We start from the raw sequence: 27,406 nt of genomic DNA on the forward strand, positions 1-27,406 counted from the left end.
AAAATTAATCAAAAGGGATGAAGAAGGTCTCTCAACCAAAAAAGGCCTAGAGCCAGATGGTTTCAATGCAGAATTCTACCAGAAATTCAAAGAACAGCTAATACCAATATTCCTCAAATTGTTCCACACAATAGAAAGAGAAGGAACATTGCCAAACTCCTTTTATGAGGGTACAGTAACTCTGATACCCAAACCAAACAAAGAGGCAACAAAGAAAGAACTACAGATCAATCTCCCTCATGAACATCGATGCAAAAATACTCAATAAAATACTGCCATCAGGGAAATGCAAATCAAAACAACTCTGAGATACCATCTTACACCTGTCAGAATGCTAAAATCAAAAACACCAATGACACTTTATGCTGGAGAGGATGTGGAAAAAGGGGAACACTCCTCCATTGATGGCGGGAAAGCAAACTTATACAGCCACTTTGGAAAACAGTATGACAGTTTCTCACAAAATTGGGAATCAGTCTACTTCAAGATCCATCAATTTCACTCTTAGGCATATATCCAAAGGAAGCATATTCATACCACAAGGACATCTGTTCAACTACTTTCATAGCAGCATTATTTGTAATGCCAGAACCTGGAAGCAACCTAGATGCCCCTCAACCGAAGAATGAATAAAGAAAATGTGGTACATATACAAAATGGAGTACTAGTCAGCAGTAAAAAAACAATGGCATCTTTAAATTCACAGGCAAATGGATAGAACTAGAAGAAATTATCCTGAGGTAACCCAGACACAGAAAGAAACACATGGTATGTACTATCTCATAAGTGGATATTAGACATAGAGCAAAGGATAACCAGCCTACAGTCCACAACCCCAGAGAAGCTAGGAAACAAGAGAGACATACATGGACCCCCTGAGAAGGGGAAAGGGACAAGATCTCCTGAGTAAATTGGGAGCACGGTGAAGGGGTAGGAGAAAGAGGGGAGGAGAAGGGGAGGGGGGAGGGGAACATGAGGGATCAGGAAGGTCAAGTTGGGGTAAGGACAGAGAAGGAGAGCAAGGAAAGAGATAACTTGTTAGAGGGGGACATTATGGGGTTAGCCAGAAACCTGGCACTAGGGAAATTCCCAGGAATCCATAAGGATGACCCCAACTAAGAATCTAAGCAATAGGGGAGAGGGTACCTTAAATGCCCTTCCCCTATAATGACATTGATGACTACCTTAAATGTCATCCTACAGCATTAGTCCAGTAGCTGATGGAAGCAGAAGCAGAGATTCACAGCTAAGCACTGAGCCGAACTCCTGGAGTCCAGTTATAGAGAGGGAGGAGTGATGAGCAAAGGGGTCAAGACCACACTGCGGAAACCCACAGAAACAGCTGACCTGAGCAAGTGGGAGCTGAGGAACCTGCATAAGACCAAACTAGGCCCCCTGAACATGGGTGTCAGTTGGGGGGCTTGAGCAGTCTATAGGGCCCGCTGGCAGTGGAACCAGTATTTATCCCTAGTGCATGAAATGGCTTTTGTGGCCCATTCCCTATGGAAGGATACCGTCCTCAGCCTAGATACTGGGGGGGGGGGGGGTTGTCCCAAATAATATGACAGAGTTTGATGATTGCCCATGGGAGACCTCACCCTCTCTGAGGAGTGGATGGGGGGTGGGATGGGAAGAGGGTGGGGAAAATGGAAAAACTGGAGGGAGAGGGAAATGGGATTGGTATGTAAAATAAGATTGTTTTTAATTTAAATTTTAAAAGTGGAAAAAAAGACAGTATACATATATAGAATGAAATACTATTTGGCCATTAAAATGAATTAAATTCTGTCAGTTTGGTAGCATAGATAAAACTGGAGGACATATATTAAGTAAAATAACCCAAGACACCGGTAGATAAATGCTCCCTTATCCCCCTCATACTTGAAATCTATGAATGACAATCTCTAACAAGTTGAAAGTTGAATGATGGTTAACAGTGGTGATGGAGAAAGAATGGTCAATGGACACTAAATTATAATTAGAACAAAGAGAGTTGTGGTGCATGGCTGCACAGCAAAATAACTATAAATAAGAACAATATATATTTCAAAAAAGCAAAGAAAAAGTGAGGACATTTTATCATGAAGAATAGTAAAAGTTTGAGAAGGCAGATTTGCACACAGTGTATATATATATATATATATATTGTGTGATACCCCATGAATATACACAATTTTATGTCACCTTAAAAAAAGATTTGCCTTTGTGGAAAGAATTAGAGCGTGAAACAAAACTGAGACTTAAGCTAGCACTTTTCCCAGTTATTAACACAAGTCAAGTACTCTGCATTTCTCTCAAAATGTAAAGTACACTTTGACCCCTCTGATTTCCTGCCATACTCCCAGTGCCCCTGGCATACACTATAACCACTCAAGGTGTAACTTCCCATGTATGAACCACCTTAAAATCAACCCAAGGAGCATTCAAGCACTAAACAGTGAACAGTGAGTGAGTTAAGTACCTTATACCCCAGGCCCAACTGATAAATGGCAAAAATCTGCGCTGCGTTAAGAGCGTCACTGAAAAGGTAGACCGCAGTCATCTGACCACAGAACACCCTATTTGCATCTGCTGTCTCTGATGAGCCCAGGAAGCATTTGTCAAAGGTCTGTAAAAGAAAAAGAGATCTTATTAAAAAAAAAAAATCATATGCTCTAGGAGCAATAGATGACACGTATATTGAATAAAATACTATTTGGCCATTAAAATGAAATAAATTCTGTCATTTAGACAAAGTAAACAGAAGTAGAGTATATATATTAAGTAAAAGAGCCAAGATACAGGCCAATAAATGCACACATATACATATGTGTCTTTCTAAAGTATATATGAATAGAATAAAACAATTCTTTTAGCACTTCATTCCTTCACACCTGGAGTGGAGATTGGAAATGGCATCTTGAAAATGGATGAACACAAGTTTTCTAAGTTATAATAATTACAACTTGTTAACAATTAGACAATAAAAAAGAAAATCAGAGCCGGGCGTTAGTGGTGTATGCCTTTAATCCCAGCACACGGGAGGCAGAGGCAGGCAGATCTCTGTGAATTCGAGGCCAGCCTGGTTTCCGGAGCGAGTGCCAGGATAGGCTCCAAAGCTACACAGAGAAACCCTGTCTCAAAAAACCAAAAAAAGAAAAAAAAAAAAAAAGAAAATCAGACAAGTTGATAAGATACTAAGTCAAAAAGTTAAACATCTAAATTAAAAAGAAAGCTTTGTCTAAAGCAGGAAAATAATGAGTTTGGTTTGGAATTTACTGAGTCACCCTTCTCACTGCACCTTTTTTATAGTAAAAAGATGAGTGTTCCTCATTTACAAAACACTGCTAAGAGACTAAAGAAGCATATCCTGTTCATCATCACCACATTTTTCTGGGATACAGTGTTTCATACCTATTTTCAGAAGGAAAGTGAGCAAGATCATATAGTCAATACGTGACATAATTAAGTTTCAGAACTCTGATACAATGACAACATGAGCTCTTAAGGCTAATATTATCAACATGAATATAAGTGTTAAAAAATGATAAGAAAGGAGTGAACAGTGGATGGATGAATGGTATAGTTTGAAGCCATTTTCCTTGTATTTTTTTCTAAGCTTTCTATAAAAAGAATTTTAGAAGGGGGGAAATAACACCATTTCTATTTTCATTCTAACCTTTGAATCCAGAAAATTTAATAAAAATTAATAGTATCAATATCAGCTATGAAGTATATGCAAAGTGTATGGGCATGTATCATCTAACTTATTTATAAAATAATCATCTTTATCTCTACCTAGAACTTAATGATAAAACCAAAATAATACCTTAGTTGACAAATCAACAAGCTCTATCAAAAAATTAACATACTATCCAAATTATGACTATAAAAATACATTATGGTGTTCAAAATGTATACTCAGATTTTGAAATACTATCTTGTTTATAAATTTCATCCCTTTAAAACAATTCTTTTTCATGGTATACTGATTAGTTTTAGTCAACTTGATACAAGCTAGAGACATCTGAAAATACAGAACCTCAGATAAGAAAATATCCCCATCAGATTGGCCCATAGGCTAACCAACCTGGGGGCATTTTCTTGACTGATGATTGACATGGGAGGGTCCAGCCCACAGTGGAGAATAACATCTCTAGGCAGATGGTCTTTCGTGTATAAGAATGCAGGCTGAGCAAGACATGAGGATCAAGCTAGTAAGCAGCACCCCTCCATGGTCTCTGCACCAGTTCCTGCCCTAATTTCCTTTGATATGTACTGTGATATGGAAGTGTATACCAAATAAAGCCTTTCATAATCCCCAAGCCACTGCTGGTCAGGTGCCTTATCGCAGAATAGAAACAATAAGACACACGACATATTTCTGAAACTACTTACATCATTGGTGTTGACAAACCATGTTATCTCTCCATAGGAAGCAAGCTCACCATTCACATAGCATCGAAGCTCACTGTTCTTCCATCGGTTGTAAATGTGCACTATAGTTACCATGTACCACTGAGTAAGCAAAAATAATGATTCTCTGAATAATACAACCTCACTGATAATAACTAAAAATTGGAAGATTTTAATTAAACTTTTTCCAATTTATTTTATTTAATTTTTAATTACTCATATTTACATATCCATCCCCCCATTCCCTCACCCTCCCATCCTCCCATGTTCCCCACCCAACCCACCCTTTAATTAAACTTAAAAATAATTTTAGTACTTTTAACGGTCCAATATTCAACTTCTAGGACAGTATTGATACCAGGAAAATCTTAGCAGATTGGTCTTAATTACTAGATAATATATAATAGCATAAAAATTTTCAAACATGCCACCAAAAAATTTAATGTCTGGTATAAATATCTTCTTTATAATTTGAAAATATGCTTTACTAACCTCTAACTTGTAAGGTCCAAAAGAAGGCAGTACTAAAGTAAGTATAAAACCTACAAATAACTAAATATTCAGTCATTTCATGACCCAAACCATAGATGTTAAAAACTATTGAATAACTAAAACAAACTTTTTTTGTTTTTGTTTTTTTGGGTTTTTTTTGTTTTTCAAGACAGGGTTTCTCTGTGGCTTTGGATACTATCCTGGAACTAGCTCTTGTAGACCAGGCTGGTCTCGAACTCACAAAGATCTGCCTGCTTCTACCTCCCAAGTGCTGGGATTAAAGGCGTGCGCCAACAACGCCCGGCCCTAAAACACACTTTTTGAAAAAGTGTAAACAGTGTAAACACATGGTTAACACAGCACTATGCAGGCTGTGTAGCTTCTTAAAGGAACCGACTTAGGAAGAGTACATACCTTTTGGGGCTTGAAATCAAACTTCACACAATGTTGAAAGCCTTTTCCTTTTGACTTTATTGAGGTTATAATCAAACAGCCTCCAACAAAATGAGCAGAATAGCCAAGACCTTTACTGGTTCTGAAACTATAAAAAGTAAATTTTCATTTTCCCCCTAAATATTCTCATTTTCAAAAAAAAGGTATTAACATTAATCAAGTCTAGAAATACATACCAATACAAATATGGTTTATCCTTGTCAACATTAATATTATTTACAGGATCCATTCTAAGCCAGGTGTGAAATGTAAAACCATTCTGGTAAGGCCATCTGGCTATAGGAGGTAATGCAATAGCCTAAAGGAAAGAAATAAATGCAGTTACTAACTTGGGTGAAAAACTTTATTATAGAATTCATGAAAATGAGACTTTACAATATTATGTGTGTTTCTAGTGTCATATTACTTTAAGTTATAAAACATCTCAAAGCTGACTTTATTTGGAAGAAAACATTTGCCCAAATAAAAATTAGTAAATATTAATTAATTAAATGAAGCATTCAATGTAGAGAGCTGAGGATAAACTCAAGATTCTAGTTTAAAGAAATAGTGCTGAGATCAAACCACTGAAATTTGACAAAAAAAAAATTGATAGAGATATATGACTTGATATATGTTAGAGAAATCAGTTAAAGGCTTAATTATATTATTTTTGTAACTACAAGTATAAAATTAAACAGGTTTATTTGATATATTTTTCAAAATGGTATTCATAAGTCATTTTATGAAGTAGTTTTATACTTAGTTTAAACTGTTTAAATATAATATTAGCTGGGCATGGTAACATTCGCCTTTAATCCCAGCACTTGGAAGGCATTAGCAGGTGGACTTCTGGGAGTTCAAGGCCAACCTGGTCTACATAGCAAGTGGCAGACTTGTAGTCAGGGCCACAGAGTGAGACCCTATTTCAAAGAAACCAAACAAACAAACAAACAAAAATCTATACAGACATATATATATATATATTATATAATATATAATATTATATAACAAAGGCTTTCTGAATAGCAACAAAAACTTTAAAAGTTAAAAAAAAAGTTACAAGACACACTGCCAGATTCAAAAGATATAATAATGAGCACTGGCATAAAATCTTTATTGAGTTAGACAATTCCTTCACAATTGTGGCACCCAAAACATAAGTGTCCTCTGGAAGAGCATCCAGTTCTCTTAACCACTGGGTTCAATTCTGAGTACCCACATGGCAGCTCACAACTGTCTAGAACTCCAGTTCCAGGTAATCTGACACCCTCACACAGACATACATGCAGTCAAACAGTAGTGCCCATAAAATAGGAATAATTTAAAAGGTCTTTTAAAAATACACATAAATTGAACTTTAATAAAATGTAAAACTAAGCTTTGAAAGACACCTTTTAAAACTTTAGAAGACATAAGAATGGGAGGAGATATTTGCCAAAGTGAGTATCTGATAAGAGTCTTATTCAAAACATACAAAGAATTCTTAATAATAAAAAGACAAATACAAGGCTGATCACAGAGATGCACACTTTTAATTGCAGCACTGGGAAGGCAGAGTCAAGAAGATCTTTACTAGTTTGAGTATAAACAGCTCTACATAGCAAGTTCCAACCCAGCAAGAGCTACATAGGGAAACCTTGTCTCAAAAAAATATAAAAAGTAGATACACTAAAGGCCAATAAAGATATGGAAAGATGCCAAATATTGCTAGCCATCAAGAAGTTATAAATCAAAATGACAGTGACAGGGATAGAGGTATAGTTCAGAGGAGCAGAACACACAAAGTCCTCGGCTGGTACCCCAACACTGGGAAGAAAAAAAAAAAGAATCCCCTAGTATAACATTAATTAGTATCAACAAGGAAAGAAACTGCAATCTCCCTACACTGATGAGACTGTGAAACCCGAAGGAATTCCTCAAAGTGTTAATAAGAGAGCCTAAAACCCAAAAAATCCCATCTCTAGGTTTATACGCAGTACAAATAAAAACTTAACCCATATAATAAACTGTACATAAAAGCCCTGAGTAGCATTAATCTTCAAAGTCCAAAAGTTACAAAATCCAAACACCCATTAAGTCACTGGTTCTCAACCTTCCTAATGCTGTGACACTTTAATACAGTTCCTCGTGCTGTGGTAAACTCCAACCATAAGGTTATTTTCATTGCTACTTCATAACTGTAATTTTGTTACTGTTATGAATAGTAACATAAATATCTGATATGCACGATATCTGATATGCCTCCCTTGTGAAAGGATCATTTGAGTCCCCCCACCAAAGGGATCCCGACACACAGGTTGAAAATCACTGCATTAAAAGAAGAACAATTAAATGTGAAAGGCCCATACAATAATCTACAAAAATCCATAAAAATAAATAATGTGTTGATAATGCAAGCTATGGGATGGGTAGATTTTGAGAATATTATGTCAAGAAAAAAATCCAACCCCAAAGACCACCTGTTGTATGAAAACCATGTATATTCATGGTCCAGAATTGACAAATCCAGAGAAACAGAAAGAAGATTGGTGACAAATACAAGAGTTTGATGAAAATGTTCTAAAATGGGTTGTGACAGCTTCACAACTTAATGCTTTAAATCGTATACTGTAAAAATATTCACTATAAGATATGTGAATACTATGTCAGTTTTTTGAAAAATCAAACTGTATACTTCAAGCCTTTCTTTTGCTGCTTTTGTCACATATACCAATTATATAAGCATTTGTATACACGTAATATATATACACATATTCTTTCATATGTATTAGATACGGCACAAGGCATGAAAAACAACACAGAAACATATTTATGCAATAATACTTTCAAAACTAGAAGCAGATAATTTTATTTAAAGATTGCATTAAAGAAAACCTACTACATTTTCAATGTATGCCTAAAGTCTCTTTCACCTAAAATGAAAGTAGATATAACAGCTTATTTAAAGAAATTTGCTTGTGTACTTCATAATTTCCTTTTAAAGCTTTCTTTGAAGAAAAGAATGAGTTACTGAAGTTAACTTATTTTAAACACTCACTCTTGAAATTTCAAGAGCTATTCAGTTGAACCTGCTCTACTTTCAAGATAAATGAAGTAGCAGAATGGGCAGGTTTCAACCTCAGAGAACTATAAAAAATAAATTTTTTAATATCGTGCATTAAAAAATAGTTAATCTTGTAAGAACACTTTTGCATTTCAGAGGTAAAAAATAAGCTCAATGGAAAGAGACTGTTATCTGAAAGCTTAAAATCAAAAATTCGTCTTGAAAAATTGTAAAGAAAAGATCAATGAAAGTTTTAAAAGCAAGTCATATATTCTGTACTTAAAATTTGAATTCCTCAAAGGAACTGGGTGACATGAAACATGCCTACAAATTCAGACACTTAGGAAGACGAGGCAGAAAAATTCCAAGTTGAAGAATAGCTTGGGCAACAAGGTAATATAAAAACAAAAAAGAAAATCCCAAAAAAAAAAAACAACCAAATATCACAAAAGTATTTAGTTTGTTTTACTTCATTTTATTTTATTGAGACACAGTCTTGGGAGCCCAGAATGGCCTCAAATTCCCTATGTAGCCTAGGATGACATTGACCTACTGACTTCCTGCCCCCACCTCCAGAATTTTGGGATCATAGGCAGGAATGTCCTATTAAAATAAATTCTTATCTTTTAGCAGATAGTTCTTAACTACATAGAACCAAACAAGCAAGCAAGATTTATATGATTATCAAAATAATAAATGAAAGAAAAGGTTGAAAATCTTCTAAAACTTAAGTTATTATAGACTGACTAATGTAATAATGAATTGTTTAAAGATTCCACAAATTACATACCTACAGACTGTATGTGCCCTTAGATTACTTTATACATAGTGGTCTTATTTATAAAGTAGTAAGGGCTAAGGGTGTAGCTCAGTGATAGCTTGCTTGCCTATTATGTCCAGGTGTGGTGGCATGTACCTGTATTCCTAGAACTGAAGAGACTCAGACAGTAAGAGCTCATCTGAGGCCAGACTGGGCTATACTGATATTAGCCTGAAGTCGTAGAGCAAGATCCTGTCTCAAAAAGAAAAAGTGTATATTTATAAGAATCATTACAAAGCAGGATAATGTGCCTGCTAAGTTTCAAAGAGTTCCTCTTTCTATATCCCAGGTGTAAAATAAGCAGAGGAAAGGGTATGTAAGGTTAAAAAAAGATGTTTAGAAAGAAAGTCAAAGTGTTTCACTCTGACAGCTACTTAAAATCACAAAGATAAATTCACAGAAAAGTGTAACTACATATGGAAAAAAGGCTGTTATTCCTTCAGTGAACCAAGCTTTGAGTAGGCAGCTTTCTCAAATGCTTTCAGCATCAAACTGCTAGGGGAAACAGCCCTAAGGATCAAGAAAGCCCACACTGAAAAGCTTCTGCCTAACATAGAACCTGGGATGACAAAGCTGCACTTCCAAGAAGCAAGGAAAAGGAGAAATTTGGGTGTTGCCTCATGAGTATTTACTTACTGCAGCACTCTTTCCTGGAAAGTTGAAAAAGGCATCAGGACCGTACTTCTGAGGCATATGCTTTAACACAGACAACAACTTCCCAGCATGCGGAGGCTATAAAATAATGGTTTATTAATCATGCTATTCTCCATAAAACAAAACATATTGAATAACAGTCATGCATTAATATATACAAAAATAACTGAATACTATAAACTAAAAGGTTTACAAGAATAAATAATGCTATTTTCAAATATCTTAGTGATACAATGAATTCTGTGATTTTTGAAGTACTATAAAGCACATTTTTGTTCAGTAAATATGAACTAATATTATTTCACACACTCAAACACTTAAAAAATTGAACTTTAAAAATTATAAATACCTCAAACTGCCAGCCACTCCTCTATACATCTTAATTTAGCAAGTACTAAATAATGCTCACTTAGATTCCAATGTGAAAGTACTTAATTAAGTCATAATATTTTAACTTCATGACCAACCTATTAGGTGGTCCTGTTATTTTCCTGATTTTACAGAGGCAGACTCGGAGGCAGAGGAGCACTCCTCAGGTCATATAGTAACTGATGAGGTCAGGATCAGAACTCAGTCTAACTCCAAAGGCCATGGTTTTAGCCATAATATTTTCACCAGTTAGTTACAACATGCCCTTGCTCTCCTATCTTTAATAGAGACCACTTTTTAAATGGTCTATCAGATACTGATCTATATCTCCAATTTCATTTTGCATATCATTGCCTCCTGGATTCTATCTACAATGCCTTGTCATAGAATTCTTTCTACAACACTGCCTGAGTACAAGCTATTCCCTCTGCTCAAGTGTGCTCACTAAGCCTACCTCAGTCTCCTGCAAACCAAGGAAATCTTTCATACCCTTCAAAGCACATGTCCACTTCCTCAAGCAGTCCCCCCTGAATTCACAGAAGTGGTTAAATTTCCCTAGCATATTTTATTCTTCAATATGCCTCAAATGCACAGCATATATAAAGGGTATAATATATTTGTTTTAATGTTTCTTTGGCCCACAAAAATATCTAGTACATGAAACAATCAAAAACTAAAGTGAAGATCTCATTGATACTTATAAGGAAAGCCAAGGGCAATCAGATACACATTATCATCTTAATCAGTCTATAAGGAAATATAGTAAAAATAAGGACATCCATTCCTCTTTATTACAAGCTAAAAACAGGGTCAAACTACAGATGAAATCATTGGTTTGTTCCCATCTAATTTTGTTTACTATTCTAAGTTATTGTCATTATGTAAAAGTTTAGCAGCTTTTTATCTTACTAGTAAGTAGAATACTTCAATCTAAGAAATAATCCTTCATCATCCATACCACTCAATTTATAAAAGCATGCTTAATAACAGGTGACTGCAATCACACTAATTTTCTAAATATATTTCAAAGAAAAAACAACATGACAGAAAAATAACTGAAACAGCAAATACAATTAGATTATTACAGCATTTCCATCTAGAAAAATCATTCCTCCAAATTCCTTTTCCTATAAACAAATCAACAAAAAAAAATATGGTAATCCCTCCCACAGACATTATTGTAGAACACTAAACTGGAAAGCCCTTAGGAAAAAGACATGAGTTGCCATATCTCAAGAGTCTTTACAAATAAGCATGTTCATTGATGCACTCACTCCACAGGTAAACATCATAAATCTGTGTGTAGACTTAGATGAGGGAGTTTTCATTCTCCTCTCAGAGTCAGAGATAGTAGTTGGCATGTGTTACACAGAGTTGGTAGTTATTATTTTACCTTCCAAGGCTATTCTGATTGTCCTCCTTATCATAAACAACTATATGAACATGTCTAATATTTGTGTTATGTAGTCTGTCACAAATGTTTCTGTGGCCTGCAAAATGGCTCAGCAGTAAAATCGCATGCTACCAATACTGATAACCTGGGTTCAGTCCCAAGGAACACATGGATAGACGGCAAGAACCAACTCCTATAAGTTGTTCTCTGATAGCCAATCATGTTGTGATACATGTGCAGGCATGTGCACAGACATAAAAAATTATAGTGCATTTTCTTAGCACTTAAATGACTTTATTTACATACTATTCAGTTGATTGACTACTCTCTTCCTTTGTTTTGGGAATGTATTTATCTTCTCCATATAGTGTTTTTTCCCCTGTATCATGTATTCTGATGTTTCCTCTGTCCAACTACTCCCTGGTTTTTCCTGCCTCCCTAACAATCCAACTTCATGTGTTCTCATTCCTACCTCTCAAAAACAAAATCAAAACAAACAAATAAATAGTATGGCAAAAATGCAAACAAAGCAAAAAAAAATCATTAAGACAAAAAAAAATGGCAAATTGAAATGACTTTCTCCCCACCAAAAAATAAAGCTCATTTTGAGCTAGTCAAGTACTGTTGGACCTGGGACCTTCCCTAGAGTATGGTTGATATAGCCAGTGACACACCATGGGAGAAAACTGATTTTTACCTTTTCCAACAGGTATTAATTACAAATATCATCTTGGTTAGGGGTGGGACTTTGCATCCACCTCCCCTTTTCACCTCTACGCAGTGGTTTTCAACTGCTATACAATATTCTTTTTTTTTTTTTCTTGGTTTTTCGAGACAGGGTTTCTCTGTGTAGCTTTATAGACCAGGCTGGCCTTGAATTCACAAAGATTGGCCTGCAACTGCCTCCCAAGTGCTGGGATTAAAGGTCACCACTGCCCAACTAATATACAATATTCTATTCTAGATAATAGAGGGTAATGGGGATAAATATGATCAAAATAGATTATATACATGTATGAATTTATTAAAGAAAAATATGTTTAAAATAATCTATTCAGAACATCCAATGTATTTCATCTACCCACTGTCCTCATAATGAACACATCATCACTGCTATCAAACATAGGGCTCTAGGGAGAATTGGAAGGAGATAGTGGGGCAAAATAAGACCAAAATACCTTGTATACATCTGTGAAATTTTCAAAGAATTAAATATCTTTAAAAAACAATATTCAGGTGAGCATCTTCATGTACATATCCTTGAGGAACTATGTTTAGGCACGTAGGAGAGAATTATTAATTCACTAGATACGAGTATATTTTATGTGACTGCGTACCACTAGGTTTCTCTTCACTTTGACTCTAATTAATGTTCAGTCCAACCAAAAACACACAAGGTTTATTAACTCTAGTTATTCTACTCTGCTCATCACCATAGTATTTTGAAACCATGATACTATAGATTAAAGGTAACATACCAATATTCTTTTAACATGAATATCCCCATTAATTATTCTGTGTTTATAGAGATTTTGTGCCTATACATAAATATCTATCCATAACTTTTACAATTTTCTTTTATTTACTTTTATAACAATACTTTATTATATAAAGTATTAAATATATGCTGAATAAGTTATTTAAACATAAAATCAAAAAGTACACTGCCTCTTCCTGGCATAACATAAATAAGACCTATACTTACAAACAGCACCATAAATAAGAAGAAAACTACACAAATGTGTGCAACAAAAATCAGTTTTAGACATGGATACAGAGGCAGATTAAGAATGTGCCCTATCAGAAATGAAAACAAACTAAAAGGCCTCACTGAAGTCAACATCCTTATCACTACACAGAGAAGAATACAAACAGTACATGAAGGAGTCATGGAGACACAAGGGAGGAGCCTGAGTAAGTGGTCTAGAGTGGACAGAGTTAAAAGGCAGAGTGCTACAGATGAAGGTGCTGTGCAAAGGAAAAACTCCAGAAACCTGGCTCACTAAAAAAGCTATACACTGACAGCTCTAAGTTAAAGAAATCCTGACCTATAAAGATGAAGAGAACTGCAAATCATCTTGAGCTCCATATGTTAGGCAGGGACCTTGGAGGAGCCAGGCTTCTGTAACAAGGAGTACCAGTCCCAGTATAATAAGCTATTCTAAATCTGAATGGCAACGATTTAAAACTAGTCTTAAAGAAGAAAAATCATCTTGAAGCAATAGATACATGGCTCTACAAATAGTCTAACAATCTTAAAAGAAACATAACAACAAGATACAATTCACTGTATCTAACTATGTTATAAAAGGTAACCCATAGCCAGGAAGAAACATCAAAGGATAAAATACTGTTCTGGAAAATGATAAAATTATAGAACAATACAGATAAAATAATTGTTGCTATTATTGTCATTATAATCAGCAGCATTGTAATTATCACTGTCAAGAACTAAAAAGAAACTATGAACATAAAACAATTTTTTCAATGGAGAGACAGCTTAGTGGGTAAAGTGTTTGCAGCACAAGCATAAAGACCTGAGTTCAGTCCCCAGAATCCACACTTTAAAGGCAATGTGTACAGCAAGGCATGGTGACACACACCTTTAATCCCAGCACTTGGGAAAACAGTGGCAGGTGATTTCTGTGAGTTTGAGGCCAGCCTACTCTACAATAGAGAGTTCCAGGCCGCTACAAAGAGACCCTGTCTAAAAAAAAATTAAAAGAGGGGAAGGGGAAGAAGGGGGGAAGGAGAGGGAGAAGGAGAGAGAGAGAGAGAGAGGAGAGAGAGAGAGAGAGAGAGAGAGAGAGAGAGAGAGAGAGAGATGTTTGGCAGTCTGTGCTAATAATCCCAGCACTGGGAAAGTGGAGACAAACAGATCCCCAGGGCTCACGGGCCACTCAACCAGCCTACTCTACTTGCCCTTTCACAAGAGGTCTTTACACAGTAACAACATGCAAAAGGGGAGGGTAAAAAAGGACCATCTGAAATTCCCAATGAATAGAATTAAAACATGGCAGAAGAAAAAAATGTGTTAAGTTTACACAAAAGCAATAAAACCTATCTAAAACAAAGGTCAAAGAAAAGACAAAACAAGAAAAACAAAAGGTAAACAGATTTCAATGATCTGGATAGTATCAAGGAACTTGGGTTCTGCCAATGTAGCTCAGTGGGAAAGCACTTATGTAAGGCTCTGAGTCTTACACAATCCTGAATAAAGACAGTAAGGAAAAAAAATCTTTTCAAAACAAATTTTTTAATTTAATAAAACTAAAGCTACCTAAAGTTTGGTGCCCCAGACAAGGGGAAAATGAAGAGTAAGAGGAAGTTATATCTGGAGAAATAATAACCAATTTTTTTCAAAATTTGATGAAGATTACAAAATCATGAAGGGGACACACTAATAATGTAAATACACAGTAAACTACACAGGACCATGATTAAGTTCAGTTAATATCAGTATAAAACATCTGAAAAGCACCAGAGAGTTGGAGTTTGCAACATATAAGGTATATAAATTTTAACATGATTAATTATATGGCACAAATATAGATGAAATTTAATAGATCTAAAACTTATAGGGGAGCTGGCTGAACTAAAGACAATGATCTCCAAAAGTCATGTCTAGAAACAAAAATGGAGCAAATATTTATTAGTATTACTCTTTAAAAAAGCTAAATAAATTGCAAAAAGTAATACTTTTCATAAGGTACCTGGGATCTAAAACAAGTTCACCACAAATTACTACAAAAGACCATCAATTGTACCTGAAGCTCCAACCTGCAAAGACGATGTTCATATTGAAGGGCCATTACACTCACAACAGAAGGAAACTGGATGCTACCTAACACATTTTCAACTCCAATAAATAATAGATATATAGTTTTATAACACCAATTTAACAAGGACCAAATCAGTAGTCTACCTAGGACACCCAAAACAAAAGTAGTCCCGCACATAAAAACACTACTTTGATTGATCTCTTCCCCCAATTTGACATGCAATGCAGCATGTGGAATAATACCAGTCACTTTATAAGCTACTAATGTGCTTGGAAGGGGTACTTTCAAATACCAGAGCATTTAGGGCTTAGGATGTTTTATTTTCACTTTTTTTTTTTTACCCATTGTCCTTTATCTCCTTGAAGTTTACTGAAGAAAAGCTTTAGTTCTCTAACTGTCAAATTATAGCTGGCCAGCACTCCCAACATGTCAACGAGAAGATCTGAGAAAAAGCAAACAATGAAAAAGGTGAGCTATTTATATTTGTAGAGATAAAGAATTAAAATACATGTGCTCACTTAATAGCCTGGACACAAAAGCTATAGATACACAGAGATGACTCAGTAGTTAAGATCACATACAATACTTCTAGAGGATCTGAATTTGGTTACCAGGTCTGTCAGGTACTTGAAACTCCAGCTCTAAGGGTATCTGACACCTCTGGCCTCTGCAGGCATTGCACTCACACACTCACACACACACACACACACACACACACACACACACACACACACACACAAATAAATAAAATAATAATATAATAATAAATATTTTAAATAGATACATGATATATAATCAATTATTTGTTCTTTTAAAATGTTGCTAAAGAAATTTTTAAAATATAATATTTAAGAATCAAACTCTTTCCTTACGTTTCTACAGTAAAGTTATACCTGCAATCATACTGTCAACTTTCTCTATTTTCCCGAGTATTTTTTCCACAAGGCCTACTTCTGTGCAGACTTGAAGGTTTCGTATGCTCTTCTTCAGAATGGCTGTAAACATGCTCCAGACTTCTGCTTGGCAAGTAATGTCACATTTTTCCAGTAACTCCACCATGCAGATGATACTCTCACCTTCTTGGATAATGAAGTTCATCTCCAAATCAAACTGGCCTCCTACCAGCTTCCAAGAGAAAACAAATAAAACATATTCAAGGCATTATTCCACATCTATTACCACTATCACTTATTCCTAAATTTCAAATTAGCAATGACTACCCATTCACAACATTCCCCACCCTGCAACAACTAAATATTTAATTTTTTTAATCTCAAAATAATAAATCCTCTGAACAAATCTTCAAAGATAGCACAAAGTAGCTTAAGACTTAGAATATAAAAATTAAAATATTTTCAAAATAACAAATATAAGGTAACTTAAGGAAGCTATTTCCAGATATGTGAAATCATAGAAATATATTTTATAAACTTGAGAGGTAAAGACTTTTCTGAGCTCTTTAGGCCGATGCCTATAATCCCAGTGCTTGAGAAGTGGCAGAATGACCAAGAGTTCAAGATCAGGACTGAAGAGATGGCTCCGAAGTTACAAGCACAGAGGGTCTGGGTTTGGATCCCAGCACTTACATTACACACAACCATCCTTAACTCCAATTCCCAGTAACGGGGCAACCTCTTCTGGCCCCAAAGGGTATCAGGCATACTCATAGGATACTTAAATATATGTAGGCAAAACACTAGTACACATGAAATAAAAATGAACAAATCTATAAAAGAAAACAAAGGTCAGGCGTAGTAAAACAGTGTTACATGCCATTCCCAGTACTCCAAAAGGCAGAGACAAGCAGATCTCTGAGTTCAAGGCCAGCCTGGTCTACTTAGCAAACTCCAGGCCAGCCAGGACTATACAGTGAGACCCTATTTCAAAAAAAAAGAGTTGAAGATCACCCATAGCTAAATAGTGAATTCAAGGACAGCTTTGACTACTAGAGACCTTGCCTCAAAAATTAATTAATTATGAAAAATATTTTAAGATTTCTGTACTTCTCACTGATAAATTTAATATAAATTAAAATTCTGAGCAGGGTCTATAGTCAGTGCTGGAGTGCTCACCTATCATGTATAAGACTCTGGCCTTAATTTTAAGTAATGGGGGATGGGAGGATTAAGGTGCATAAGAAAAAAATCATAAAATCAAAATATAATTACACATGAGAGAAAATGATTCATGATTCATGTTGTAAATATAAGTAACTTCCTAACAGAAAATTTTAAGGTGAAGTTTGAAACAAAGCAATGAATACAATGACTACAAATGATACCATGACATATGTACAAAAACTCAATTTTATTCACAAAATATTAAAAATAAAAATTATATAGATACATTATAAAATTTCAAGTCCTTAATAATATACATAATAAAATGTACTATGGGCAAGGATTTTGGTAGACAGGTGTTCTCATATATTAGTGATGATGAGGAAATAGGTACAGTATTTGTGGAAATCCATACAGGAAATAGACTGTAAAATTAAAGAGTAACTTCTTTGCACATAAGAGTAATTTCTGGTTAGAAAGTACTATGAAGTCTCAGAAAGGCAACAAACGAACAACAAATCTCCACAGCCATAAAACAGCAATAACCCTATACAATATGATAACACATTGTCCTTAAGTCACTGTTTCGTGAAAGGAAAGCAGAAAGAGAAAAGGTTTTGTGAAAAATCATTTAGACACAACAGTAAGGCTGACAACCTCAACATTTTCTAGTAGACAAAAATTGAAAGCTCTCAACTGAGTACAGAAAGGTACTTCCTTAAATGCACACTAACAGCATGTGGCCAAACCAACCGACATAGAGAAACAACTTACTGCAAAAAGAATAAATAAATAAATGTGGAGAATTCAACAATTGTATGTCTTCTGGGTAGAACTAAATAGGACAAAAACCTCATCGGAACTAACTTGAGAGGCCTTACCTTCACCTTAGTGTTACTTACATCCATCTTTCATTCTCATCTATATGATGGTATATATTACCATCAGCAATCACCCTTCCAAAAAGCTATAGAATAATTTGGAAAGTAATTTCCAAAAAGGCCCCAAATATTTCACCAGCTTCTAAATTGAGCTTATAGTGTGAAAGCAATATGCAGGCAGGTGTTTTAAATATTTTTCCATTGCATTAAATATTGTAAGATACACCTTTCCAGGAGAAAATTGATGACTGAAATTTGTACATACAAATGTGTGGCATATTTGATATACTGTGTGTATGCATATCTATTATATCTAAAAACCAAGCAGAGAGCTTACAGTACTGCAGGTTAACCCTTTCTAATAGTTATTTGAAGCTGATCAACCTTCAAAACACAAATTTGTCTCCAATGACGAGGCTCATACCCAGCCCAGGCATCGGGGGTTATTATCTGAGCGGCAGTAATGGCTCTGCACTCCAAAATGTAATCTTCCAAATGTCACAGGGAGTTATGAATATCTGAGCAGCCTAATGCACTTTACCAGCCATGAAATGTGAAAATGTAATCTTATTACCTTTTTATGGTTGTATTTTTTTTGAATAATGTAGCCTGGAAACTGATGTATAGTCTTTTCCTGCATTTTAGCATGATTTGGTCTCCTCTGCTATATAGAACATTTTTCAAAACTCTCCATTTCAACATATTTTAGTCTTGCATGAACTTCATAAACAATTTTTATAGCAACCTTCAGGGTGGCATAACATACTTTATATAGGTCACAGTTTAATGTATGATTATAAACCTTTTAAAGTATTTTATTCAAAGAATTCAAATGAACCTTTACAACTTTTGTAGCAAGACCTTAATTTGAGCATGATAATTTTCTTTTCAATAGTTTTATTTTAAAAATGCCTTAGCTTAAAATTGGTCACTAAGCTGAGTCACTTATATTCTCAAAAAAATAAAAAATAAAAAAACAGAAAATACAGGAAGATGAAAAGTATGTATCTTGTCTTCAAAAGATTTATAAAGCTGGAAGACTATAACTCAACACCCTGGTACTTTACTGGGAGCATGCTTACTCTAAACAACTCAATGAGAACTTAAGTTTCTCCTCAGAGACAGAAGACAGGGAAGGGTATAATTTCAGTCTTTGCCACCGACCGGATATTGCTCTAATGCTTGTGACTTGTCCAAAAATGTCTAAATTACTTTTATTCTGAGATTGTTTACATATAAAATGCACTAAAAATAAAGTTCCTGTACAGTACACATATCACATTCATACAGGAAAGGTTCTTAGGGAAAACTAGATACCTTGAGATTAACATTTCTAAAAACTAAGCACACTTTTGAAGGGAGTAGGATACATAAAAGATACTAACACAAAGATGAACTCATTATTTTCCTGGGTTGACCTGAAACTCACAACCCTCCCATCTCTGCCTTGGCATTACTCTTTTATAAAAAGAAATATGACCTGTCTTCCTCACTGTCCTCCTACATAGTACATAAGACACATAAGCAAACAGTGGCAATAGCTAGAGGGGCCATCTCAGAACCTAAGCATCCAACACATGATGAAGATTATGGTGCAAAAATACCACAGATCCTGATAACTACAGAGACACTGCAGCAGCCCATTGCCCAGATTCTCAACAGGAAAAACACATGAATACTTTTCAGAAACCACTATTGTTTTCTGGTCTCTCCATTATACCAATTGAATTAATATGTATGATTATAGTTAAATTTTCTCAGAAGTTATATTTTATTACATGTATTTCTTTTGTGTGCATGAACTTGTGGAGGTGTTCACCATGGCACACATGTGGGGGTAAAAGGATAACATCTGGAAGTCAGTTCTCTCCTTCTCCCATGTGGTTCTCAGGATGTTTGACAGCAAGCACCTTTACCATTGAGCCACCTCACAGGCCCTACTTAAGAGTATTGTAAGTGAAATATCCACATCACTCACATTATAGCAGGTGGTAAAACCAACACTGCCTATCTTGATCTATTTTTGAGAACTGTATTATTTTTCCTAATAAGTTTTAAAATCAAAACATAGCCTATTTTCTCACTACATTCTTATAAGATCATTCAATAAACACCACTATGCCATATAGCTCCCGCTATGGACCAAATTATTTGCTCCCTGAAAACAAAACAAAACAACCAACCTGCCAGGCAATGGGGGCACACACCTTTAATCCCAGAATTCAGGAGACAGAGGCAGACAGATCTCTGTGAGTTTGAGGACAGGTTGGTCTATGGAGCTAGTTCTAGGTCAGCCAGGGCTACACAAAGAAGCCCTGTCATGCAAAAAAAGAAAAAAACAACCAAAATAAATAAAACTATGTTGGTGTCTTAAGAGCCATTATTTCAGAAAGTAATTGGGAAATAGGATGTTTGTAGATGTAACTGGTTCAGATGAGGTCATGAGGATAAGCCCCAATCCAAAGTGACTACTATACTTATAATTAGGGAAAATTTACGCAAAGATATAAACAAGTGAGAATGCCAGGTGAAAATGGAGACAGAGTTGTGGGTGATAATTTTGTAAGTCCAAGAAAGGCAAAGATTCCTGCAAAGCCTCCAGAGCAGTGGTTCTCAACCTTCCTACTGCTGTGACTCGTTAATAATAGTTCCTCAATACTGTGGTGATCCCAACCGTAAATTTATTTTCATTGCTTATTCATAACTGTAATTTTGCTACTGTTACATACTGTATTGTAAATAGCTCTGTTTTCCAATGGTCTTTGGCCACCTCTGTTAAAGGGTCATTAGCCACCCCTGCACAAGGGGTTGCAACCTATGGGTTGACAACCACTTCTCCAGAGGATAGGAAGGACACATGATTCTCACAAGTTTACAGAAGAACCAAACCACTAACATATTGGATTTTACCTTCCAGTATACAAAACTCTGAGGCAGTAAGTTTCTGCTGTTACAAAGCCTTAGCAAACTAATGACCCCAGTGTCTGCTGAAGTTTTTTGATGGTACCAACTAAATTACCCAGTAATATTCTCAAAAACTCTTTTAAATGTCAGACCATGGGCTTCAGAGATGTTTCAGTGGATAAAAAGCTTTCTGTTCAAGCATAAGGAACAGAGTTCAGATTGCCAGAACTATATACATGCCAGTTAGGCATGGCAGCCCACCTGGAATCCCAGCACTCAGAATGTGAAGGTGGGATGCCCAGAGCAAGCTGCCTAGCTAGACTAAATATAATCAGTAAACTCTGGGGTGTAGTAAGAGACTCTGCCTCAATATATCAAGGATAGTTGATGTCAACCTCTGCCTCCATACACATACACCAATATCTGCACACACATCTACACATATGCTGCACACACATGCACACATTTAATATAACACACTGTAAGAAAAAGAAAAATGTATCATACAACACTAAATCTCTCTCTCTTTCTCTCTCTCTATCTCTCTCTCTTTCTCACACACACACACACACACACACACAGAGAGAGAGAGAGAGAGAGAGAGAGAGAGAGAGAGATCAAACTCATAACCCTCCTGCTTCAGCCTCCCACGTGCTGGGATCACTGGCATGTACCACAATGCCCAGCACAATATACTAAATCTCTACAAAACAAAAATATTTGAGCAATAATAAAGAAGCTGTATTTATGAGCTTTATAATCATTTAAGAAAAATCAGAAAATATTTATTTCATGTTTACTAAAATACTTACATACATAATAAAAACATAAGGTCTAAGACCTAATGCTGAGTGAATTTTGATTCTGAATACGTAAGAATGATTACTATTGGAAAGATTTCATTAAAACTGAAAACACAACAGGCTATCTGACAGGAGTATTGATGAGAGCCCAGTGATGATGGTGTACCAGATACCAGAGGCCTTGAACCAGACCCATGACTCACTGAAATGAACATTTTGTGGGTGGGACTGATTGGACAAAATGGGTATAGTGCATGACACACTGTGGTTCCCTATGCCACCAGGATGAATAAAGAGGTGTTGGAAAGATGGAGGAGTGTGGTGAGGTTTTGTTTGTCTTTTTTCTTTCTAATTAGTTTGGGGAGTTATACTGCAGGGGTAAAGAACCAATATGGAGGGGCTGGGAGGTGAGCGGGTTTGGGATGCATGATGTGAAATTTCCAAAGAATCCACAAATAATAATACCTTTAAAAAAAGTGAAAAAGAATCAATGAAACAAAAAACAATTAGTATGGAGAAAAAATGTAGATAAATAAGAGGAAAATGCAACAGAGATACAAGTACAACCAGGCATTAAAATTACAGTCTATACCTGTGTGCCAAGAAGACAGTAGGAATAGCTGAAAGAATGCACTTGGCTTCAAGTTACTTGCTTTATTTAAACCTAGCTATAGAGAGTTTCCTTTTTTTACTTTTAATATCAAATATTTAACTTATTATGAGGTGGGAGATATTTAGAACTCAAAAAAGAAACTAAAACCATTTCAAATTTTTAAAAACATTTTTTAACAAAAATGTAGTAAGTCCTTACTTCAGTGTGTTACTGATACATAGATGGGAGAATGTTCAACTTTTTGGCAGATACATAAGCCCCAGCCTTTACTTCATACTAATCCTTTCAAGAGAAACTTTTCTGTCCATTTTTTATTTAAATTAGAAACAAGATTGTTTTACATGTCAATCCCAGTTCCCTCTGCCTCCCCTCCTCCCCTACCCCCCCCCACTAACACCCTACCTATCCCATACCCTTTCTGCTCCCTAGGGAGGATGAGGCCTTCCATAGGGGGTCTTCGGAGTCTGTCATATCCTTTGGGATAGGGCCTAGGCCCTCCACTGTGTGTCTAGGCTGAGGGTGTATCCCTCTATGTGGGATGGGCTCCCTAAGTCCATTCCTATGCTAGGGGTAAGTACTGATCTACTAGAATAGGCCCCAAAGATTTCTGAGGCCACCTTACTGACACCCACATTCATGGGGTCTGGATCAGTCCCATGCTGGTTTTCCAATGATCAGTCTGGGGGCCAAGAGCTCCCCCTTGTTCAGGTCAGCTGTTTCTGTGGGTTTCACCAGCCTGGTCTTGACCCCTTTGCTCATCACTCTTTCTCTGCAACTGGATTCCAGTTCAGTTCAGTATTTAGCTGTGGGTATCTGCTTCTACTTCCATCAACTGCTGGATAAAGGCTCTAGGATGTAATCCAATTAAAAATGGCTGAAAGACACATAAGAAAGTGCTCAACATCCTTAGCCATCAGGGAAATTAAAATCAAAACAACTCAGATACCATCTTATACCTGTCAGAATGGCTAAAATCAAAAACACCAATGACAGTTTATGCTGGAGAGGATGCGGAGAAAGGGGAACACTCCTCCACTGCTGATAGGAGTGCCAACTTGTACAGCCACTTTGGAAATCAGTATGGTGATTCCTCAGGAAAATGAGTATCAGTCTACCACAAGATCCAGCAATTCTACTCTCAGGCATAGCACGTTCATACAACAAGGACATCTGTTCAACCATATTCATAGCAGCATTATTTGTAATAGACAGAACCTGGAAGCAACCTAGATGCCCCTCAACTGAAGAATGGATACAGAAAATATGGTACATTTACACAATGGAGTACTACTCAGTGGAAAAAAACAATGGAATATTGAAATTCGCAGGCAAATGGATGGAACTAAAAGAAACCATTCTGAGCGAGGTAACCCAGTCACAAAAAGACAAACATGGTATGCACTCACTCATATATGGATTTTACACAAAGAACAAAGGATTACCAGCCTACAATCCACAACACTAGAGAAGCTAGGCAACAAGGAGGACTCTAAGAGGGACATACATGGTCCCCCGGAGAAGGAGAAAGGAAAAAGATCTCCTGAGCAAACTGGGAGCATGGGGGAAGGGGAGAGGGAGCTAGGAGAATAAGAAGGGAAGAAGAGGAGGGGTGAGGAGGACATAAGGGAGCAGGAAGGTTGTGTAGGGGGAAGAATAGAGGAGAGCAAAATAAGAGATACCATCAGAGTGGGAGCCAGTATAGGTTTAAAGAGAAACCAGGCACTAGGGAAATGTCCAGAGATCTACAAGGATGACACCAACTAACCATCTAAGCAACAGTGGATAGGCTACCTTAAATGCCCTCCCCTGATAATGAGATTGATGACTAACTTATATACCTTTCAAGAGAAACTTAACCAGAGTAATGGCACAGTCCTCAATCACCTACCACCAAAAGACACTTCTGCTCTTTACATTCAGTGAGTGACAAAAGGTGCATCTACCTGTTTCACAGAGCCAAGAAAGCAAAGCATTCTCTGAATCAGACTCAAGTATTTAAAAAAAAAAACCTTTTAGATTAAAAAAAATAAACTATTTAAAATTGTCAATGAAAATTAAAACACTTAAAAATTTTGCATTTGTCTTATATCAGAAATTCCCGTCTAGATTGCTATTTGTTTTCAACCTTAAAAGGGTGTTAGCTTTGGGAGAGAGTTATTTAATGCACTCCTTGCATAAACATCTTATTTATGCATTATTTATGATAATAGTTCTACAGGAAAAGTCCCAAAGAATATTGGTGATGACTATCCTGCATGACTGAGCTATCCTGAATGACTGAGTTAAAAAAGCTTTTCACTTTCTAATCATACACTCATTGCACATTTCTAAGAAACAAGTACATATTTTCTTGGAATCCAGTAGCAGGGTAAAGAACTTTTAAATCTGAAGAAGGCTGCTTTGTGGTCAGAAACACAACATTCTTTGACTTATTTGTCAACAGCATGCCTTTGGGCTACATCTTCTTCAAAATGTTTGCAGACAAAGCTCCACAAAAATACAGAAAGCTTTTAAATTGAAGAAAACGGATTTAGTATTAAGAGATTCCACTTGCAGATCTCTGTGAATCCAAGGACAACCTAGTGTGCACAGCAAGTTTCAAGTTATCCAGAGCTACACAGCTATCCTGACTTTTAAAAACAAGGCCAGAGGGCAGCCTAGAGAGATAATGCTTTGTTAAGAACACTGGATGCTCTTCCAGAAGATCAGGGCTTGATTCTTAACATTCACAGGATATCTTACTGCCATATGTAACTACAGTTCCAAGAAATTCAAGCCCTTTTCTGGCCTCAAAGGTACAGACATATAGGAAGGCAAAAGATCATACACATAAAATTTTAATTAATTAAAAGAAAGAGTTCCTGCTTTCATGGACTTATGCCAGGGTTTATGTGTCAGAGTGGTAACTTCTATTAACAGAGTTAATTTCAGATGGCACAATCACACTGGCCACAGGTCCATCAACCAGGAGAAATCTGATAACAGAATGGAATCCTAAAGCATACAGATCCCAGCATCTCATTCCTGAGGACATGGGTTCAATTCCTAGCACACACAAGGTAGTTTACAACCATCTGTAACTCCAGCTAGAGGGGATCTGACCTCTTCTGGCATTAGCAGGCACTACATTCATGTGGTACATGCAGGCAAAACAATCATACACATAAGATAAATAAATCAAAAAAATTAAGAAAGAAATATCTCAAAAATGTTCATTATCTTTAGTAGATAGGAAAATATAAATAACTTTGATATTTCACCTTACCCCAGTCAGAATGGCTAAGATCAATAAAACAACTGACAACAAATGATACAGAAAATATGGGGAAAGAGAAGTCTTATTCACTGTTGGTATGAATGAAATCTGGTACAACTAATATGGAAATCAGTGTGGAGAATTCTCAAAAAGCTAAAAATATCTAACACTAACACAGAGACATAAATACATGCAGACATACAGAGCGAGAGAGAGAGTTTAAATGAAATTATCACATTTGGGCTGAAAATACTCCACCCAAAAGCCAAAGATTAACAAAAACCCCAATATTATGCATGAGAAACCCCCTTTTGAGTTGTTGGTCAGGAGAGTCCAAATGACCCTCAAAAAAGTATAGTCTACTGATATTAACCTTGGTTGCCTCACAGAGGTTGAAGGTTAGTCACTACTGCTACTTAAGCCATAAAACCAGGGGCTGGAGAGATGGCTCAGAGGTTAAGAGCACTGACTGCTCTTCCAGAGGTCCTGAGTTCAATTCCCAGAAACCACATGGTGGCTCACAACCATCTGTAATGAGACCTGGTGCCCTCTTCTGGCATGCAGACAGAGCATTGTATACATAATAAATAAATAAAATCTTAAAAAAAAAAAAAGACACAAAACCAGGAGGACCCAAGATAGATCTGACTTAAAGAGCTATCTTTCATAGTATTAGAAATTGCTATACGAGATTTCAAGGGAGGGAAGCAACCAATAGTCCATGAACCACAACTATTGGTATGGCACAATAACTCTAAGAGCACGATAGTGGTACTTTCATCTCGGTGGTAACCAATAGCTCTCTAACTAGACTTAAGGCCCACTCAACAAGAAAAACATCATGCCTGGTACTAGAAACCTAGCCAACTACCTAAGCCTTCTTAGATGAAAGAAGAACCTACTGCAGCAGCCATGTTACTAAATCAGCATAATTCCTAACTGCATTATAAATACTTATCCTTATACCCATAGATAAGTGTAACATTCACCACTCATCAAAGAAACTTCTCTTTGCAACAGAGACCATATAGAGAACCACAATTGATACATATATGGCATAATTCCTACACCTGAGGCTCAGGGAACACCATGGAAAAGGAGGACTGAATAATTTTAAGAGCCAGAGGACCAGGAAATCTGTGAGAATATGTCTCATAGAAACAAGAGGGAAATATCACTCATGACATCTCAACAATATGGCTTTCTAAACAAGACCTGAAGAAGCACAACATGAACATGCTGACCTAGAAGAAAGAAATCTCTTGGGTCCCCATTGCTAGACAACTAAGGAACTAACAGGAGAGTCTTCCCCAGGGATGAGGTCCCCTAAAGAGTTATCTGATACCAAGTAGTCAGCCCTGAAATTACATACATATAAGTAACACTAAACAGACTGAGTATTGAACACATTTAGGGGTGTGTGTGTATGTGAGGGGAGAGAGAGAGATTGCTTGCTTGGACTTTTTTTAAATTTACTGGTCCTTTGAATGTTACAGCTCCTGATTT

At 36.2% G+C, this 27,406-nt stretch overlaps 1 protein-coding gene across 5 annotated transcripts in view; it reads right to left on the minus strand.

Moving 5' to 3' along the window:
• Nucleotides 1-27,406, minus strand: part of Lrba (LPS responsive beige-like anchor protein) — a 561,457-nt gene that overhangs the window by 485,696 nt on the left and 48,355 nt on the right. For all 5 annotated transcript variants that reach the window (XM_027392996.2, XM_027392995.2, XM_027392998.1 and 2 more), the window contains 7 exons: nt 16,277-16,508; nt 15,725-15,825; nt 9,822-9,917; nt 5,517-5,638; nt 5,302-5,428; nt 4,378-4,497; nt 2,462-2,608 (listed from right to left, as the gene is read on the minus strand). In XM_027392996.2, the coding sequence (XP_027248797.1) occupies nt 2,462-2,608; nt 4,378-4,497; nt 5,302-5,428; nt 5,517-5,638; nt 9,822-9,917; nt 15,725-15,825; nt 16,277-16,508 (945 nt within the window). The remainder of the gene's footprint in view (nt 1-2,461; nt 2,609-4,377; nt 4,498-5,301; nt 5,429-5,516; nt 5,639-9,821; nt 9,918-15,724; nt 15,826-16,276; nt 16,509-27,406) is intronic.

The sequence above is a fragment of the Cricetulus griseus genome (assembly GCF_003668045.3).
Source record: "Cricetulus griseus strain 17A/GY chromosome 1 unlocalized genomic scaffold, alternate assembly CriGri-PICRH-1.0 chr1_0, whole genome shotgun sequence".
Taxonomy (NCBI): Eukaryota; Metazoa; Chordata; class Mammalia; order Rodentia; family Cricetidae; genus Cricetulus; species Cricetulus griseus.